Below are 19,155 nucleotides of genomic sequence, written 5' to 3'. Positions count from 1 at the left end.
CTTAATTCTTCTCTTTCCTCTCTCTTGGCTTACTTCTTAGTTAGATTGGAAATCTAAAGAACACCGTCGACTTCTTTTCTAATGACTTTTGTTCATTCTCTTTCTGGAATAAAAAAGAAACCTTACACTAAATTATTCTGAAGACTCGAAATGAAAAACATCAAGGACGACTCGTAGACCAACAGTCAGAGAAACTTTGCAAAGAATTGTCACAAATTAAATTAGAGGCAATGAGAAAAGAGCCATGTATTCTGGGTTCCCTTAGCAGAAGCTTTTGAACCGATCGATGTCTACAAGTGCATTTCCCTCAAACACCGTTGATATTAAAAGCACCATTAGGTGAAAGGTTAACTCTAACAAGTCTAACGCTTGGTCATTCTCTTAGACTGGACTGTTACCTCTTCAATGCAATTTCGAGAATCGGGTTCTTCCCAAAGCTACTACAAACTACTGATTGAATGTAATTCTAAGAAATGAAGGAGAAGTAGCGTATAGTCTGTGAATATATTCAAGAGGAATTCTATTCTCTGTTAGTAACTCTCCTCCTCCTCTACCCTAATGAAGAGAGCAAATCAAATTTGAAATCTAGTCTCGGAGCTTAGTTCTCATAACAAAGTTGATTTACTTTTGTTACCGCTGTTATCTCGCGACCTCGACTTCTGGATTTTCCATAAATTTAAGATTTCTATAAATAAATGGGAAAGCCAGAATCTGGACGCTTCTGGTGTAAAAGGTTTCGCGCTTTTTAAGCTGAAATTCAAAATATTATTTCATCTATAGACGGTGAAAAAAAAATGTTAAACCGCCTTTTGCATATATGAGGACCCCCTTAAACTCAAAATAGAAATATGTAACTTACGACTTGTGTGGGGGATCACAGTTGTCACCAAATTTCGTATCCATTAGTATAGCCGCTTGTCAGAAGCCAGATCTTCTATTAGGCGCGTCTCTTCATACAGATGAGGGAATGCTCGCCTGATGCATATGAATTCGGAGGTGTGTGTGCAGGAGGTCGGGTAGATGGGAAGAAAACGCTCTCCGGTGATAAAAGTGGCAGTGGAAAGGTCACCCAGAATAATAAACCAATATGGACGAAGAGAAGGTGTGTAAACTTACGGGGCAGGAACTCTCTTGGGAGTGGGCAAGCAGCCTGCAGGCCATCGACATCCATCGATTGCAGGTGGTAGACAGCTTCTAGGTGGTAGACAGCTTGGGCACGGATGCATCTAATGCTACAAGCAGCTAAAGAAAGCTGCTTTCGAAACCCCCACTCCCTAGAATACCTATAACTAAAATGCAAAAGCATGCATCCGAGCATAAGGGTTTAGGAGAGCCAGATTAGGATCGAGATCTATATCCATTCAGGAGAAGTTCAACGAAAATTGTTGAGTTGTTTGAATTAATCGAAGACAAACATAACGTGTACCAAGTAATCAAGCATATAGTGAGAGCCATAAGAGTGGAGAGTGCTTTTTTTGGGGTAGGGTAGGTGAATACGTTTACGCACAGAACGTTGGACTCCCGCAAACGTCGGACTAAACTAACTAAACAACCGGAACCGTTTATCACATTCATTCGAGATAGCCCACGTGCTCTCCCACCTTGCGGAGCTGTCAGATCAAAGGAGAGGCAGAAGGGTGGGTTCAAGGAATCCCTTGCCATCCGGCTCCTCCACCGGTCGAGCTCTATCTTTTTTATAACGAGAAGAACCTAATGCGCAACACGGCTCCACCTGTCAGCGCTCCTCAGCATCTCCTGGACAATGTTGTATGGAGAGAGATCCCCTGTATTTAAATAGAGCTGCCGACGACTCCCATCCCACCTTCCACAAGAAAAAACGGTGTGATGGGCGTCGTCCACAACTTCATTGCAAAACACACAATCAGGAGATCATGTCTTTCCAATCTTATACAGGTGAGACTGAAAACTTCTATGCTCACTTCGGAACTGGGTAAGGAAATAATATTATGTTTCCGATTCAGCCCCCCTAATGAGCCGTGCAGTCCATTTGCCTCATTTCATTTTGGCAAGAGAGTTGTCACTCATTTAGTACACGTTGCCGTTCCTCACTAGCAACCACCTTCCTTCACTCTTCTTCCTTGCACTTGTATATGGCTTTACGCTCCTTAGCAAGAAAGGCATGGCTGGTTTAGAGACAGTGCGGTAGGCAGATGCCACCCGCAAAACTCCCCGTCTCCGTACTTGTGTAAGACACTTATGATATACCCCCTAGCCTGATCGATGTAGGACGCGCAATATTTGCCATTATCTGTCTTAAGGCCGAAACTCCAGCTGCACCCTTGTTCGCTGCTGCTTTTGCTTCCTCGAAAAAGCTAATCTTTGAGTCAAAAGTCAGTCCAAGGTACTTTACCGTTGGTTTTGACTCGATTGCCGGACTCGCCGATTGATATGGAACGCATTGTCGGAATTCTCTTTTTAGTCAGGATGACTACTTCGGTTTTTTCCAGCGAGGTTGCAACTATCATAGGCAGCGTTCCAGAGGTGCGGCGCTAGGATGGATCCACGGACTACCCCCGATGTGATCTGCATCCTCCTTTTACCCTCTAACGTCTCATAGAACAGGGAGCGGCTCCTCAGATAATCTCCCAATGTCCGTGGGAGATAGTTCGGCACGTGAAAAGTTTTTACCTAGTGTACCTAGAATCTCCTTCCATCTTACGGAATTAAAGGCATTTCTGACGGTGGCTGTACGCCTCCGCTCGACGAACGGCATCCACGACTTGTATTGCAGCATCAACTGTAGATCTTCCTGCTCTAAAGTCGAACTTCCGTGGGGATAAGTCAGTGAGTCTACTTCGGATGAGCTTTTCGAATATTTTCCCAGCCGTGTCAAGCATACAAAGTAGTAGGTATGAAAACGGCAAATCAGGATCGCTTTTCCCTTTGCCTCGCCACGTTCCAAAGCGAGGCAGCCTCCAAAGAGAAGGGAAAATGCCTTCCTTCAAGCAAGCGTTAAATGCCTCTGTTGGGGTGTCATCGGGTCCCCTCCAAACACCGAACCTAGTTTGCAGACGTAAGCGCATAATTCAAACACCTGCAACATTTGGTTGGGGCCGCCCGGATTCGTATCATACGGCTTAACCAACCAATTCTGGTTTTCCTGCTGTTAGAGACGATTCGTCGCGTATGGCATCGCAACTTCGAGTGAATTTTTGGCCTCGGGACTTAGTAGGGATGATACCAATTCAGACATCGGTTACCTTCGGACATTCGCGCTTGAATGCCTTTCTCTCTCAGATTTCTCTCCCAGGAACCCCTTAACTGCTTCACAGAACATAAAATCATGAGGACTCCACCAGCCTTTGTTTTCCGAATGGAAGACACTTTTGCTCCGCTATTTTCGGGCTTGGTTCTATAACGGATTTCGCTGAGCACTTTCACAAAGGTCTTGCCTTCATCAGCTTAATGGGGAAAGCTGATCGCCAGCTATGAGAGGCCTCTCTCAGTTTCTGCTTTTCGCGCATTTTCTGTTTTTTTTTCTGTCTGCAATACGAAATTCTGTACAAGAGCTCATCCAGGTCCATCAGCCCGTTTTTCACTTGTTTGCTGACGTTTTTCTGGAGGAACGTCGCAAACCCCATGTGCTTCAAAACTGCCGTGCATTTCTTGATAATCCTTTCCTCTTCGACTGTTGCAAAAATAGTCGACATCGCTCCCACTCGGCTTATTTTAAAAGCCATCTCGTCAATTTCAGTAGTTTCCACTGTGCTTCTTTCCACAACAGCATCACATGGTGCGATCTGGGTTGCCGTTTCCGTGGCAGGTGCTGCATCACTCTGCGAGCCTTCTTCGCTTTTTGCGCTTCCCGATGTTTCGTCGGATATTTCAGCCCCTGTTGTGTCCTTCGCTTTTCGTGCTGTGTATAAACATTTAAGCCAACTCATTCTCTATTTCCACTAGGGGTGGTAGGCGGAAAAATAGTGCCTAAAACATTACCGTCGCCAAAGAAGCCAACGTCCAATTGAACTAAGGTTAAGGCAAAAAGCCCCAAAAGAGAAAGGAGAGATTGATAATCTGGCCCGAGGCGATAATCACCTCAAGCGCTCCTATGCTGACATGCTAAGAAGGAAGGAAGCTGACCTTGATTTCAAAGATTTAGGAGAAATGCAAGCAGGATCCAGAGGAACAAAAAGGGGATATCATGCTGGAGCTAAAATGTTCGAAGAGAAACGAAGGTTCGAAGAAAATAAACCTTATTGCGATTAAAAGAAGGACCTGGACAGTGGACATATGGCCGGAAGTGGAAGGTGTCCTGAGTTCAAAAAGGCGCTAAATGTAGTCGGAAAATACGTCGTCAACACCGCTGACTTCAGTACATGGGCCACCGAATGGGTAAGCTCATTGAGGAATGCAAGAGGGCATTGTCTCTTGGAGGCTTTCGTGCAGTTAGATATTATATTTACTAACGATGGGTGAGTTAATACTTACTGCACTGTCTGATCTTTGGTCGGCATGTGAAGCAGTGTGTCCACAAGAAAGCTCGAAGTAACTTAAAGCTCACTATACAGCGAACCAAGAGAGATTGCTTCAAATAACTCTGCGCAGAGGCGAATATATGTATATGGTGAAGCACCTACAAGGTTGTAATGGGGAGATTCAAAGGATCGGTAGTTCCGCCAAATGCATGGACTGATCTCATACTGAAAATTGCCCAGGGTTTCTTCCCTCACGAGAGCACAAGCAATAACATTATGCAGACCGGTTTAGATGTATCTGTAATATCCCCAGTAACGACGAAAGAAGTACTGCAGTAGGCTGGGAGACAACAAAGCACCGGCCCTCGATGGTATACCAAATAACCAAATACCACCAAAGGTGGATGGGATCTTTCCTGAGACATGGAAATGACAGAAACTAGTGTTATTGCCTAAACCTGCTAAGCCTCCAGGTGAGCCATCTTATCATAAACCTTCATGTCTATTCGACACTATGGGGAAAACAGATTGCTCCCGAAAATTCGGGGCACTAGCAAGTATTGTGCGATGATTACCCTTGTTGTGCAAGATGCATTCAACTCGGGCAGCTGGAACCGGCGGTCTTTGGTGTGCTCGGTTACTTAACCGCTTTTTTCCACATCTATTTAACAGGTAGAAAATTCTGGTACGGCACAAGTAATGGACCCAGAGAATATATTGTCTTCGCAAGTGTTCCATAAGGCTCTGTGCTCCGTCTAATGTTGGCATAACCCAGCATGGACGATGGGAAATGTTGGAGGCCTGCGATGCACCCATAGGTTGCTTATAGTTGGAGTAGTGAGGTCTATACCGTTCTAGGCGGCACCTGTTTGGGCAATTGCACTGCAGAAAACATGGAATGCTCAAAAGATGAGCACTGTTTATAGAAAGACCACTAATAGAGTGTGTTATGATTTTAGGACCATCTCATATGAAGCAGCCTATGCGGTGGCCGGAATGATGCCGATGGACACTGATGACGGGTATCTATGATGAGCCCGGTTCTTCTTCTGATTGACACAAAAAAACGTCCAAAAGGACGAATCGTTAAGAAACAACAGTGATGGTCAGAAAAGGGTCGATGGTCCCACAGATTGATTCCGAGTATCAAGGTTTGGATGTAGAGAACGCATGGTGAGATAAACTACGATCTCACGTAGCTGATCACAGGATGTAGCGGATACTATAAATACCTGGATAGGTTTGAATTGGACAGCTAACCTCACTGTCTCAGCGGCGACGATATTTCGGAAGACCCGGAGCATGTCTTTTTTCATTGTTTTAGATTCCCTGAGAAAATGAGGAGACATTTGGAGGATCAGTAACACCAGAAACTCTAATTGGGAAAATTATTCCATGCCAGGAGAACTAGAATGCAGTTAACCACATGATGGGACGGAATCAGTGCAGGATGAGGAAGTTAGAGGAGGCGAGAGAAGTACGATAGCGAATGCATTTGATGGACGAAGGGAGAGGCTAGCTCCATGTCTTCCCGACGTAATACTTTGCGGTTGTTCTGTGGGGAAGAGACAGGAGTTTGGGCGTGGTTTTAGTTGGTAAAAATATCAAACACTGAAACACGATTTTCAACTCCCGATAAAAAGAGAGACTGACTGACAGTGAACCGATTTTAATAAGATTTTCTTTTGAACAAAACCCTTTAAAACGACTTTCTTTTGCACAAAGCACTTGGAAATCGAAGAAACTTTGGAGAGATCGTAACAGACATAATGTGAGCTTTTTGCTTTGCTAGCAACTTAACAATTGCAAGATGGGTACGAAAAAGTCTTGGTAAACCAGCTTGGCGCCGTTTACAATGTGAAAGCTTCCTTCTATATTCTATCATTTGAAGTGGTAGCATGTACTTGAAGAGATTGGAGATACTCTTGAACAAGTTCAAAGAAAATCTGAGTTGGCCAGTCGAGCTATAAGTAGCAGGGAACATCTAGAGATCTTAAATAGTAAGTTAAAATGCCCAGCAATAGTAGTTACTGATTAGGCGATCAGCGAATATATTCAGGGAGAATTATATTCTCCGTAGTGATCTATAAAAGAAATACTTAATGTGAAGTGCATCTGCTGTGAAAAAAGTTATCGCATGACAACTGGAAGAAGGGAGCGAGTTTAAAGTGCATTTGAATTTAAAATTTGTGCAGTGATTTAACTTGAATCAACCAGGATGAAACAATCGGTGATTCTGATTTACTTTTGTTACCTTTTGCCCCCTATTCTAACTGGTTAGTATCAATTCGTAATAGCAGTGAAATATGTTTAAGGAAAATTGGATAGTGTTTCCAGCGGGGGCAAACCTAGATGGTTTGTTCTAGTTCTAGCCAAGCATAAATAAATGTAAACGCACTTAAATAGCGCATGTAATATGGGAGACAACATCTGAAGTTATTGCTGCAATCTTAAGAACCCGTTTCTCAATGGCATCTGGATAAAACCATGATTAATTATATGGAATAATGAATAACGTAGTGTGGATTTTTCCCATATGACGCAAGGGTTTGTTTTTTATAGAGTAGATATTAATAAGAAGGTTAAATTGACCTATTTGACCGTATCGAATTGACTTGCCCAATCAGTTAATGTGTGAAGTACGCGTGAAAATATTATTCGAATCATCAACGGCGCAACAACCAGACATCCCGGTTTTGTGCCGAGGTCCACCAATTCGATATCCCTAAAAGCTGTCTGGCCTCTTGACCTATGCCATGGCTCCATCTTAGGCAGGGTCAGCCTCGTCTTCTTTCTCTACCATAGATATTTCCCCTATAGACTTTCTGGGTGGGGTCATCCTCATCCATACGGATTAAGTGACCCGCCCACCGTAATCTATTGAGCCGGATTTTATCCACAACCGGACGGTCATGGTATCGCTCATAGATTTCGTCGTTATGTAGGCTATGAAATTGTCCATCCACATGTAGGGGGCCAAAACTTCTTCGGAGAATTCTTCTCTCGAACGCGGTCAAGAGTTCGCAATTTTTCTTGCTAAGAACCTAAGTTTCCGAGGAATATATAAGGACTGGCAAGATCATTGTCTTGTACAGTAAGAGCTTTAACTCTATGGTGAGCCGTTTCGAGCGAAACGGTTTTTGTAAGCTGGTATAGGCTCTGTTGGCTGACAACAACTGTGCACGGATTTCATCATCGTAGCTGTTATCGGTTGTGGTTTTCGACCCTAGATAGGAGAAATTATCAATGGTCTCAAAGTTGAAGTCTCCTACCTTTATACTTCCTGTTTGACCAGTGCGGTTTGATGTTGTTGGTTGGTTGGTTTTTCGTGCTCGCGTTGCAGCCATATACTTTGTCTTGCCTTCATTGATGTGCAGCCCAAGATCTCGCGCCGCCTGCTCGATTATTCGAGTAAAACAGTTATTTAAAGGAGTCTTCTACCGTCAACAAATCGATTTTATTTTGTAAGTAGATGGTGTTAAGAATACATAGTAAAAAGGTTTTAATCAAAAGCACGTTCTTTCATGGGTATTTCGGAGGAGAAATATGAACACATTCGATCTTTTCGAGGGCTTAATAGCATGCAACCGCTCCGCTCCTCAAGTGGCGTCAGAACAAGAGTCAAGGGACCTTCACAAGTTTTCAGCACGCCAGAATTCCCATCGATCCCAGATTGTACAGTGAATAAAATCGATATACGAGGATCTGTCTTCTGATAATTTATTAGCAAGATGCTTGGGTGCACACACTCGAAACAGTAACGAATCCCTCAAAAGTTGTATTTGGATTATGGCTCCAAAACATTTGCACTCGGGTAAACCTGGCATAATGATCTCCATTTTGTCCATTTTGTCATGGACGTGTTGGGGATTACTTTCGGAGACGAGAAACACATCGGCTGCTGCAAACAGGGTCCAGATATTGGTTTTGGGGTAGTTCTTTTATAAAAACATCCCCCTCCCAGCACGTAATGTATATGCAAACATTATGTCAGAATATCCACTTTTGGTCCAGATAGATCAAGCGGTTAGAGCGCTGGGTTATCGTAGATGAAGGTGGCGGTTTAAATCTCACTGGTGGCAAAGGGATTTGTTATCGTGACTGGAAGTCGGATACCAGTCGACTCAGCTGTGAATGAGTACCTGAGTTAAATCAGGATAATAATCTCGGGAGAGCGCAGTGTTGACCACATTGCCTCCTACAGTGCCCTGTACTTGATACACTTTATGGCCCTGATTCAATATGGATTGTTGCGTCAACGATTATTATCCATTTTTGGGTGCTACTCACATTCAAAGTTTTAGAATTTACACTGAAACGCCAAATTTGACCCATGATAACCTTGTTAGTAATAACACGATTTTCATCAAGTTTGATAAGACCATGCTCTGTATCATAGCCTATATTATACAAATGATGTCGATGATTCTAGGATTGGTTTAAGGGGGGTTCTCCAGTAAATCACCAAAAAATTATAGCAATATAAAAGGTATTTCAGAGCCTGGGCACCGTAAAGTGGTAGGTTCCTGGTTATTTTCAGATCCTCCCGTTGGGTAGGTTTTGATTATGCCGCCCTGAAAGAAATTACCCTTTTGCAGCTTACGCTCTCCCTTCTTGTGAATTAAATGCCCAAACACGTTTTAAAAAGTACTAATCGAGACCTTTCATTTGATACCTCACATGACTATATTTGGTAAAAAAAATTACACCCCCTCATCCTCACCTCATCTTAAATTTCACGTAAAATACTCTAACTCACTGTATGCGTGAGCGTTCAAAGTTCCCACCTTTTCACCAAATTTGGTGTCAATAGGTGTAATTGCTTCCGAGAAAAATCTATGTGAAAGACAGATATTAAACCGATTTTAAGAAGGTTCTGATTTACACAAAACCTTAAAAAATTCAAAAGGATGTCACCTAACATCGGGGGAAGAAATATAGTCGGTGGATGGGTTACGCACGAGTGTTGAAATCCATCCTATTATACACTACATGTATTAAGGCAGTAACCCTAGTCAGCACTGTGAATTATAAATAGGCGAGCTTGGCATACTGGGCAATCTCGTTGAGGGTGTCCAGCGTATATAGGATGGTAGCGTAAGTGAATAAGTGAGTGTCATGGCGGGAAAGGTCCATTTGAATCTTCTAGCACCTTGCCTCTACCAAAGTAGGAGGGCGAATGCGAATGAGATAACCGTGGACTAGGTAGTTCCTGTCCACCGGATGATGGTCGTGACTTTGCGCACCTTCCAATGGGGAAGCAAATAACGCTTTCGGCTAGGTTTCTACTGATAAAGACAAAAATAGATAAGCCTTGAGCTTTGTCAATCACTCCGCCACGCAGGCCTCTAGTAAATTTCTATTAACAACATTCTCGCGAAGTTTAGCAAGGATGTTTCATAATAAAATTGTGATGTCACTGGAAGGTACTGCTCTGGAGGTTGCCACAAGCCACTCCCAAGCCAATTCGTTTCTTCGAATGTGGGATAATGATGTCTTCCAGGGACTAAAGTGATATTCCCATTGCTCTTATGTGAGCAAACTTTCAGTGGTTTTGAGATGATTGTCATACTAAAACCATTCCAAAGTCAAATACCAATAATTATAATACTATAAGGTGGATAATTAGTCTAATTGAAACAATGACATTCTCATTATTCCTTTTTAGGAACCTCTGCCGAAAACAGTGCGTGTATGAGCCTTGAATGGCAATGCAAAAGTGGACAATGTATTCCACTTGACGCAAAATGTGATGGAGTTGTAAATTGTGGAGATGGAAGCGATGAAAGTGCTGAATTTTGTCTAGAAACCTTTTGTCCAGAATATTCATTCAAATGTGCCTATGGAGCATGCATCAGTGGCACTTCAAAATGCAATGGAATAAAAAATTGTGCTGATAATTCCGACGAATCTGTACTACTTTGCGGCACTGGATCTGGTAGATTCGGCAAAAAGTGTCCGTAAATATCCCATCGCAGCAATTTTTACCCTGGAGCGACTCCAAACATGCAAATGAAATCTTCCTATTTTCAGAATTCTGATTCCAATTTTGACAGTTTATATCTTTTGCATGTTAGGGTCCATAGGAGCCAAATGAATATTAATTTATTTCAAATTTTCACAGAGAAAATTACTTTCAATGTGATTCCGGGGACTGTATATCGTCAGATGAACATTGTGACGGTCGAAAAAATTGCGCGGATGGCTCTGACGAAACTCTGAAATCATGCAAGACTGTCGACTGTCCTAAGTTCTCCTTCAAGTGCGCATACGGAGCGTGTATTAGCGGTAGATTCAAATGTAATGGGATCAACGAATGTCATGACGGATCTGATGAAGCGAAGGACCTTTGCGGATCAAAAATAGGGTAAGACCTACATGTAGGAGAAAGAAGAAGCTTCAGGGTTGTAAAATCCATTGTTCTCTAATTGGAAGAGAAAAAATTAAAATTCTTCTCTTTCCTTTCTCTCCTGTTTTAGGTCGCCACTGTCAGGAGAACCAGGTTCATGTCGAGTGACACTTGGATCGAATATGATCATAGCGCTCAAAATGAATCAATCGCTACCAATTAATGAAGGTGATTTTGTAAATGACGTGTCGAGCATTATATACACATGTAATAGAGGTTACTCTTTATTGGGTCGGAAGGATAATGTATGTTTTAGAGGCTCGTGGGCATATCCTCCACCGAAATGCATCAGTAAGTGTTTTTGCGAATTTCTTCTAGTGATTGAAGTCTTGATAAAAGAAAAAGGTAATCCCGTCATGATGATTGATTTTGTCTCCCTTTTCTTAATTGATGCGCAAGGATATTCTACTGATATTAAACAAAAATTTTAACAAAAGAAAAATTGAAAATGATCCTAATATTCATTCGTGGGTTCCCCTGAGCTTCGTTTTTAGAAAACCTACAAAAGTAGCACTAATTCCAAGGTACTACCCAAAGAACCGGAACCTGGTGCCTAAGACTATGGGCTATGGTTAACTGCACTCTAAGTGATAAGAAGTCACAGATATCGAATCTATTCAGTAAGCTATTCGGAGTGGACGGCTTTATTTGGAATACCCTGATGAGACTGCTTTATAGTGACTCCAGGAGACAACTTCAACTGCAACTTCTGGTTGCATACGTGGGGAACAGAACTCGGACATGGAACCCAGGTTCCGGAGAGCAACGTTCACGATCGCTATGGACAATAGATTTACCGATGTGGAAGGTTTCGGAGTCACATATTTTGATTCACTTTTCCAAACGTTGGATCAGATCTGCGCCGATCGGATACCACAAACCGGAGAAGGTTATTTGCTCGAGAAAGAGAACACGAACATTGCTGTTCCACTAAATGCAACTCAAAGAAATCAATCTCAAAGGGACGAACTTTTTCACTGTAGATTGTGAGGGGGAAGCTGGTGAACTAAGTGGGGTCAGCATGCTTTCCCATTATTTTTTATCACATCCAAGACTACGCTTACATCCAAAAATATAAAAATCGATCAAATTTATTTTCCTTTACACTGACAGCAAAACTGACGAGGTTACAGGATTGTCATGGGTTCGGTTTAAAAAATGTGTGGCATAAGATCAGTAATGAAGGCTAAGATTTTCAAGGTTGCACATTAATAAAATTGGGAGCCTGTGTCCTGATATTAAATTTGTTAGGCAATTCTGTACGCAGGACGAAGTTGAGATCATTTTACAATACACTGGCAAGATGAACAACGATAAAGGTACTCTATGATTCTCTGTATCCTCAATCGACGCAAGAACTAAGGGATCTTGTAGCTGTCCACAGGCTATGATACGAACGCTAACACGTTTTTTGGCGAAGTAGCAAATACCATCCTAGAGGACAGAAACCATTAGAGTGCAAAGGGCAAAGAGAAGTGAAGCAACTGATCTAATAATTTGTGCTTCAAAGATGTTTCAGTGGATTGGAGACAGGCGTGTCTTTCCGTCAGAAGACAATTACTTAAATTTCTATTTAAATTCTACGGGCAAACAGACTCTAATTCAAAGATGGAATCCAAGGATTCCTTTGGCGAGAGAAGGGGTGAAAATCAATAATTAGTGGTGATTTAATGCGCGAGTCCTGGAACGGGGAAGCAAAGAGAAAAACGGACTAGGTCGAAGTCTATTAGAGGCTTTTGCACAGTTATATATAGTTGTGGCCAATGAAGGTAACGTAAACACCTTTCGGAAAGAGTGGTCTGGATAAGTTATGGCCCAGTCTTTGTCAATCCTGCATTGGTACGTGGTATGTCCTGGCACGTTAGCGAAGGCTATACGCACAGCGATTACCAGGTTGTTATCTTCGAACTATGGAGGGAGCTCCATGTCAGGGAAGAAACATACCCAGCGCCGAGAAGGACATTGGACTGGTCTATAAGAGCATTGGATGAGGAAACCTTCCTGAACGTTTGACTGGGGCTACTTTCCAAAGCTGAAAGGCATTTCCATGTTATAAAATACATCTCTATAGAACGAGACGTGTCCATGCTAGGAGGTGTAGGTAGGATCGACCAAGCATATGGATGCATATAAGAAAGCACATAAAAATTCACAAAAAAGCTGGCCATCTAGCGAAGTAAAAGGGAATGTTTTAAGGAGCACTGTTTGGAGGCGGATGCAAATCCGTGAAAGAGCGCCTATAAAATTGTGATGGGACGACATAGAAGTCTACCTTTTTGTTGAAAATTATTCGGCGTTTTTCCCCCCAGCGACACTGGGGCGCTGATACATTTCTGAGGTCCCTAAGTGTGACTTCAATTTCTGCAATAACCAAAGATGAGTTGTTGGAAATCAGCAGCACAATATTGAGAAAAAATCGTAGGCATGGACTGAATATCGAATAGGGTCCTTAAGTCCGCCGTGAAACCTAGCCTGGACATGTTAAGAACGTGCATGTCTATATTTATTTATTTCCTGCAGCATGGATGGGTAATCTATAATAGGTGCCCCCTAGCTTCCGAGAGCCAAGGAGGCCTTTTAGATGGACAGTAGGAGGCCAAATCAAGCATTATTGTCGTCAAGTTGGTTACTGCCTTGACTGAAAATGTAATTCATGGCAAAGGTAGTAGCAGCAAATATTGGGTGGGGGTGGCACTCGATGGGAAGAATGCTTTCAACTCAGCCAACTGGAGCCGTATAAAAAAATCCCTGGCAACAATTGGTGTTCTCATTCATCTCGTTTCTATTGTGACTAGCTACTTTCAAGAATGGATTTCTGGTATCTTCGTAGGTATGTTACAAGGCTCCTTATTAGGCCCCCCGGAAGAGGCCACGGTGGTAGGTTCCAACGCCGACATAGTACTGATTTTAGTTGCAAAGCATCTCAAAGATGCTAAGTTATACTGATGTGAAGCCATCAGTACTGACAAGGCTTTGTTAGGTGGCGCCGGGTTGGCACTTGCGGAGGAAGAAAAGGAAGTGGTCCCCATCACCAAGCGGCATGCGTCATCTCTGGGATGTGGCCGATTGCCATCTTGGCTGATAAGATCACGAACATATATAATGTCAAGTCCATTTCTCCTTTACCGCAGGTAAAAAAAAACGAAAGGAAGACATCTAAAGGTAGGTGGCCAGAGCCAATTACCAACGTTCTCAAAGATGTAGTTTCGCCAGTGCCATATTATGCTGTTACTTGTTTGTTTTTTGGTGTTGACGCTACCACCATATACTTCGCTTCATCATAGAAGGCCTTAAAGACAATGAGAAGACGGTCCAACTGCCATATTCCATCAGTTTTTCCATCGCTTCTTGCAAAGAGAAAATCTGACGTGTTGCTGATTTGACTGCAGTGAAGCCTTTTTGGTCTGGGCTGATTTTGTTCTAGGCACATTGCGCTATCCGACTTAGCAAGATAACGGATATCTTATAGATGGTGCTCAGAAATGTGATACCACTATAATTGCTGCACTGCGTGATATTCCTCTCTTTATGTATGACACAGGTGATGCCTTGGTGCCAATTGCCAGATGAGTTTACAGATTTGTTGGTTCGGATGAGCAATTCAACGTGCTCAGAACTTGTAGGATAACGATTGAGTCTATCCTCAGTATAGTTCGTGATGTTCCTAAGCCAAAATTAACGACGGCTTGTCTTTTCCTAAGAATACCCATCACTGGTAAACTTTTGAAAGTTAAGCAATACTATTTCTTTCTTAAGGACGAATACTATAATCTTTGAAAATCGGGACCCCCTTTCCGTTGCCAATAACAAATCATATAATTGGGCACAACTTCAAACTTCACTCCTTGTTTATTCCAGGCACTTTTTATACGAAGTAGCAGTTCAACCTTAGTATTGGTTATAAGATTATCTGATTTGGCTGCTTCAGTGAAGCAATAGCTTTGGAAAGGTATTCAGATCGTCTGTTACTAGAACTCTCTTCAAGTGCGTCCCTTCGTCTTGCTGAAGCAAAAGGCGACTTTAGAAGGAAGCAAACCAAAATAGGGGTTTTTACTAGCAGAATGTAAAAAAGAGCTGCCTGGGTTTCGGAAGGAAAGACAGAACATCTACCAAAATATAAAGCAAGGGCCTGTGGATTTTCGCATAATGATACGGGAGGGATCGAAGTGTTCAAAGGCCCCCCTACATTTCCGATCCTAAATAGCATAAAGGCATGCAAGCAAGCACGTGACGACGGAACATTTCGATGGAGCTTCAACATTTGCGACTGAACCATCGAACCACGGTCAATTTCGCCATATTTTTAGGTTTTTGGGTTAGGTCTCCCCTCTTGGTCGTCTCCGGTTGCTAGGATGGTCTTTTGGACCATACCTAATCACACTTTCGTCATTACAAATGGGATAACTGGGTGACGAACAAAAGGGGCCAAATCCTACTTCAAACCTTTGTGGACCTGAGCATTCTACTGGCCACCCTTGGATGCGTGCCATTTTCCGAGGTAGAGGGTTAGGCTCGATCATCGATCTGACATACCTCAAACCTCGTTGTCGAGAGGGTTGGTCTCGGTATGTGGGTTAGTGAACACTATGCTTATAGTGATTAGCTTATCTTTCTCGACGCAGGAAACGATAGGCGCCCTGGCAGATTAATTGAGGTTTGCGAGGAAGCGAAATTCCTGGCGGCTCTAGAAGGAACTTACGACTCGGAGTGAACAACAAAGGTGAGCCAGCTCTGTTAGCGTGTAACCTAGGCGCACAGTGGCGTTTTCATCACAGCATGTAACCAAAGTACTGGTGGAACTATAGAATATCAGCGTTGAAATCATCCTTTTTGGGAGCGAGGTGACTTTGCCAAAGAGCACGGGGGAAGTTGCAGCACGAGGAGCTAAAGGGAAAATGTTGACATCTTCGAAGTAACCTTCAAAAGACCATATAGAAAAGCAAGCGCTATAGACAGTTGTACTTCGAAACAAATGGTGAAAATCACGTTTGGTGACGTGCCCGTGGCTCTTGTTTAAAATAATTATTTCCAATCCTTTCATCGCAGCCAAGAGGAAAGTAGATCTGGACCAATTGCTCAACAGTGTATCGTATATATTTCTAAGTAAATATTTTTTTTAATCAAATTTATTTCTCACACCGCTTAAAAGTTTCGTAATACTAATGTGTTGTTGTCGTCTCCTCTTGACTTTTCTCCACTGACTCTGTTTCTCCACTGATATCGAAAAACAATTTTCGTTTTCAAAAATTGTTTTTCGATGTCGTGGTCAAAGCAATTCGCAATTGCGTGCGTTCGACACACAACTTGCTTGCTCCGCGACAACAGCGCGTCTGGTACTCAGAGCTGCCGAGGATGAACTACGAGAGGTCTGTGGACGTACTTAAAGAGAAGAGCGTCGGCTGCGGGCGGTTTATCGGAGAGGGCAGTATGGGCGGAGGTTTGGCTTGGAAAACGTTGGCCGTTGGTATATGTTCTGCGGTCGTGACGTTAGACGCTAGGAATGCCTTCAATTTGACCAACTGCAACTGCCTTAGTTAGATTGCGTGTTCCTGGCTTCTTAGCTCGGTCGATCGAGAGTTCCTTTTCGGAGAGGTTTTTCGGAATTGAAACGGATCGAAAGAATACATTGTGACAGCAGGTATTCCCCACCGACTGATTTGGTCGTCCCCCTTCTCCAAGGAGACGACATTGATTGATTTTGCCGAACGCAAAACGTTTGAGGACGGAGGATGAAGGTGCAACCATTCGTGCCATTAAATCATGGCTACGAATGATCAAATTGAACCTGATGGACTCAAAGACAGAATGTTCCCCGTAGGGAAAACAACACTGTCCAAATTCGGTTTAGTGATCGCGTTCTGCTTGGGCAGGAACATTAGATAGCACTGTGAACAGTAAGCTTGGCATACTGAACAAACGTGTTGAGGGTGTCCAGCGTATATAGGATAGCATCGATTGAGTATCGTCGTGGGAGTAGTCCATTTAGATCTTCTAGTACCTTCTCTATACAAAAGGAGGTCGAATCCGTCTGAGATACTTACCGGATGATGCTCGTCACTTTCTATATTTTCCATGTCGAAGCTTGCGGTTAGATTTTTGCTGCTGAAGTCGATAAATATTGGCCCTTGTCTACGCAAACCCCCCGTAACTTTCTATTAAAAGAATTGCTGCCAAGTTTAGCAAGGAACTTTCATGGCAAAATTGTGATACCACTGCAAGGTACTGCTATGGAGGTTGCCACAAGCCGCTCCCAAGCCAATTCGCTTCTTCGAATGTGGGATAATGATGTTTTCAAGGAACTAAAGTAATATTCCCATTGCTCTTCTACAGCGTATTACGTGTGAGCCGAACATTCACTAGTCTTGAGATGATTGTCATACTAAAACCATCCAAAATTAAATACCGATAATTAATATTAGGTAGAAAATTAGTCTAACTGAAAGAAGTTCTTATTATTAAATCTTTTTCCAGAAACCTCTGCCGAAAACAGCCCGTGTCTGAGCCTTGAATGGCAATGCAAAAGTGGAGAATGTATTCCATCTGACGAAAAATGTGATGGAGTTGTAAATTGTGGGGATGGAAGTGATGAAAGTGCTGAATTTTGTCTAGAAACCACTTGTCCAGAATATTCATTCAAATGTGCCTATGGAGCATGCATCAGTGGCACTTCAAAATGCAATGGAATAAAAAATTGTGCTGATAATTCCGACGAATCTGTACTACTTTGCGGCACTGGATCTGGTAGATTCGGTAAAAAGTGTCCGTAAATATCTCATCCCAGCAATTTTTACCCTGGAACGACTCCAAACATGCAAATGAAATCTTCCTATTTTCAAAATTCTGATTCCAGTTTTGACAGTTTATATCATTTGCATGTAAGGGTCCATAGGAGCCAAATGAATATTAATTTATTTCAAATTTTTACAGAGAAAATTACTTTCAATGTGATTCTGGGGACTGCATATGGTTAAATGAACATTGCGATGGTCGAAAAAATTGCGCAGACGGGTCTGACGAGACTCTGAAAACATGCAAGACTGACGACTGTCCTATGTTTTCCTTCAAGTGCGCATACGGAGCTTGTGTTAGGGGTAGTGCTAAATGCAACGGGATCAACGAGTGCCATGACGGATCTGATGAAGCGAAGGACATTTGCGGTGAAAGAATTGAAACGAATGTCAATCTACCTCTACCTTCGGATACCACATCGTCAAGACTAAGGTAAGACCAGGATACATGACAAAAAGAAATCTTACATAGATATTGTTTCAGATCGGCGCGATCAACAGAAGTTGGTTCATGTCGAGTGGTACTTGGACCGAATATGATCATCACAGCCGAAAATGATACATCACTCGATCTTAAAAATGGAGATCTTATAAATGACCTGTCCCCCGTAAAATACAAATGCAAAAGTGGTTACACTTTATTCGGTCCAGCAGACAATTTATGTTTTAAAGGCTCATGGGTATATGGTCCACCGGAATGTTTAAGTAAGTGTATTTGCCTTTGAATGATAAAAGTGATGACAAAAGAGAAAGTCGAATATCTCGCCTGATTTAATGGGATGAATTCATCATGGGTCTCTTTCATTTTTTCTCCACTAATGTTCCAGTACAATTAAGTGGTATTAAGCAAAACCTTTACAGAATATAAGCTGACAGCTATATTCATTCATAAGTCCACGGAAGTCCTCCTTCAAAAATTTGCAAAAGAATATGAACTGAGGAACTGGGTGGACCAAGCATTTTTCAGGGTGTACTGCGCTGTTTACAAAATCAGGGAGTGTATGACACCTATTCAGAAATAGCAACGAAGTATGTACGCAAAGGGAGGAGTTATTCAGTATACTCTGGAGGATAGTTCCAGGTCAAGTGTTCAAGGCGAATCCAAACGTTTCACGAGGATTCTAGACTGGACACTCAAGTGTCTGCTTCCTTTAGGTGTGAATCTTAATACTTTCTAAGGTTTTGTGTAAAACAAAAAAAAAATAGATTCGATGTCTGTCTCTCTATTTTTGAAGAGGTGGAAATCTTCAAAAGACACTGGCCTGATCACCCCATTGTGCCGGATTTAAAACCCATTAAAACCGCCACGACTTCCCCCATGCTCCGCGGAATCCCCATAAGATATTAGATCATGGGGTGGAGTCAGCTCACTTTAGATTGGGCTCGATTCGCCTCAGGGTACGTAACTGCACCTTTCTCGTCTCCTCTCCCTTCCGCAGTATTCACCAGATTTTTTTATATCAGCGCCTCTCCCTAGAATCTCCTCTAGGTTCCTCGTTTCTTCCACAAATCTTGGACCGTG

The 19,155-nt window shown here is 42.6% G+C and overlaps 1 protein-coding gene across 1 annotated transcript in view; it reads left to right on the top strand.

Annotated features, from left to right (window-relative positions):
• The first annotated feature begins 6,424 nt into the window (after positions 1-6,424).
• LOC119659011 overlaps positions 6,425-19,155 on the top strand; it is a 66,676-nt gene continuing 53,945 nt past the window's right edge. Inside the window, exons 1-7 of the mRNA XM_038066896.1 lie at positions 6,425-6,712; positions 10,105-10,396; positions 10,561-10,803; positions 10,916-11,136; positions 17,317-17,608; positions 17,773-18,066; positions 18,118-18,338. Coding sequence (XP_037922824.1) covers positions 6,655-6,712; positions 10,105-10,396; positions 10,561-10,803; positions 10,916-11,136; positions 17,317-17,608; positions 17,773-18,066; positions 18,118-18,338 — 1,621 coding nt within the window. The 5' untranslated portion in view covers positions 6,425-6,654. The remainder of the gene's footprint in view (positions 6,713-10,104; positions 10,397-10,560; positions 10,804-10,915; positions 11,137-17,316; positions 17,609-17,772; positions 18,067-18,117; positions 18,339-19,155) is intronic.

Source organism: Hermetia illucens, chromosome 6 (genome assembly GCF_905115235.1).
Source record: "Hermetia illucens chromosome 6, iHerIll2.2.curated.20191125, whole genome shotgun sequence".
NCBI lineage: Eukaryota > Metazoa > Arthropoda > Insecta > Diptera > Stratiomyidae > Hermetia > Hermetia illucens.
Note: the sequence above shows the minus strand (reverse complement) of the source record. Positions and strands in the feature narration are given on the sequence as shown.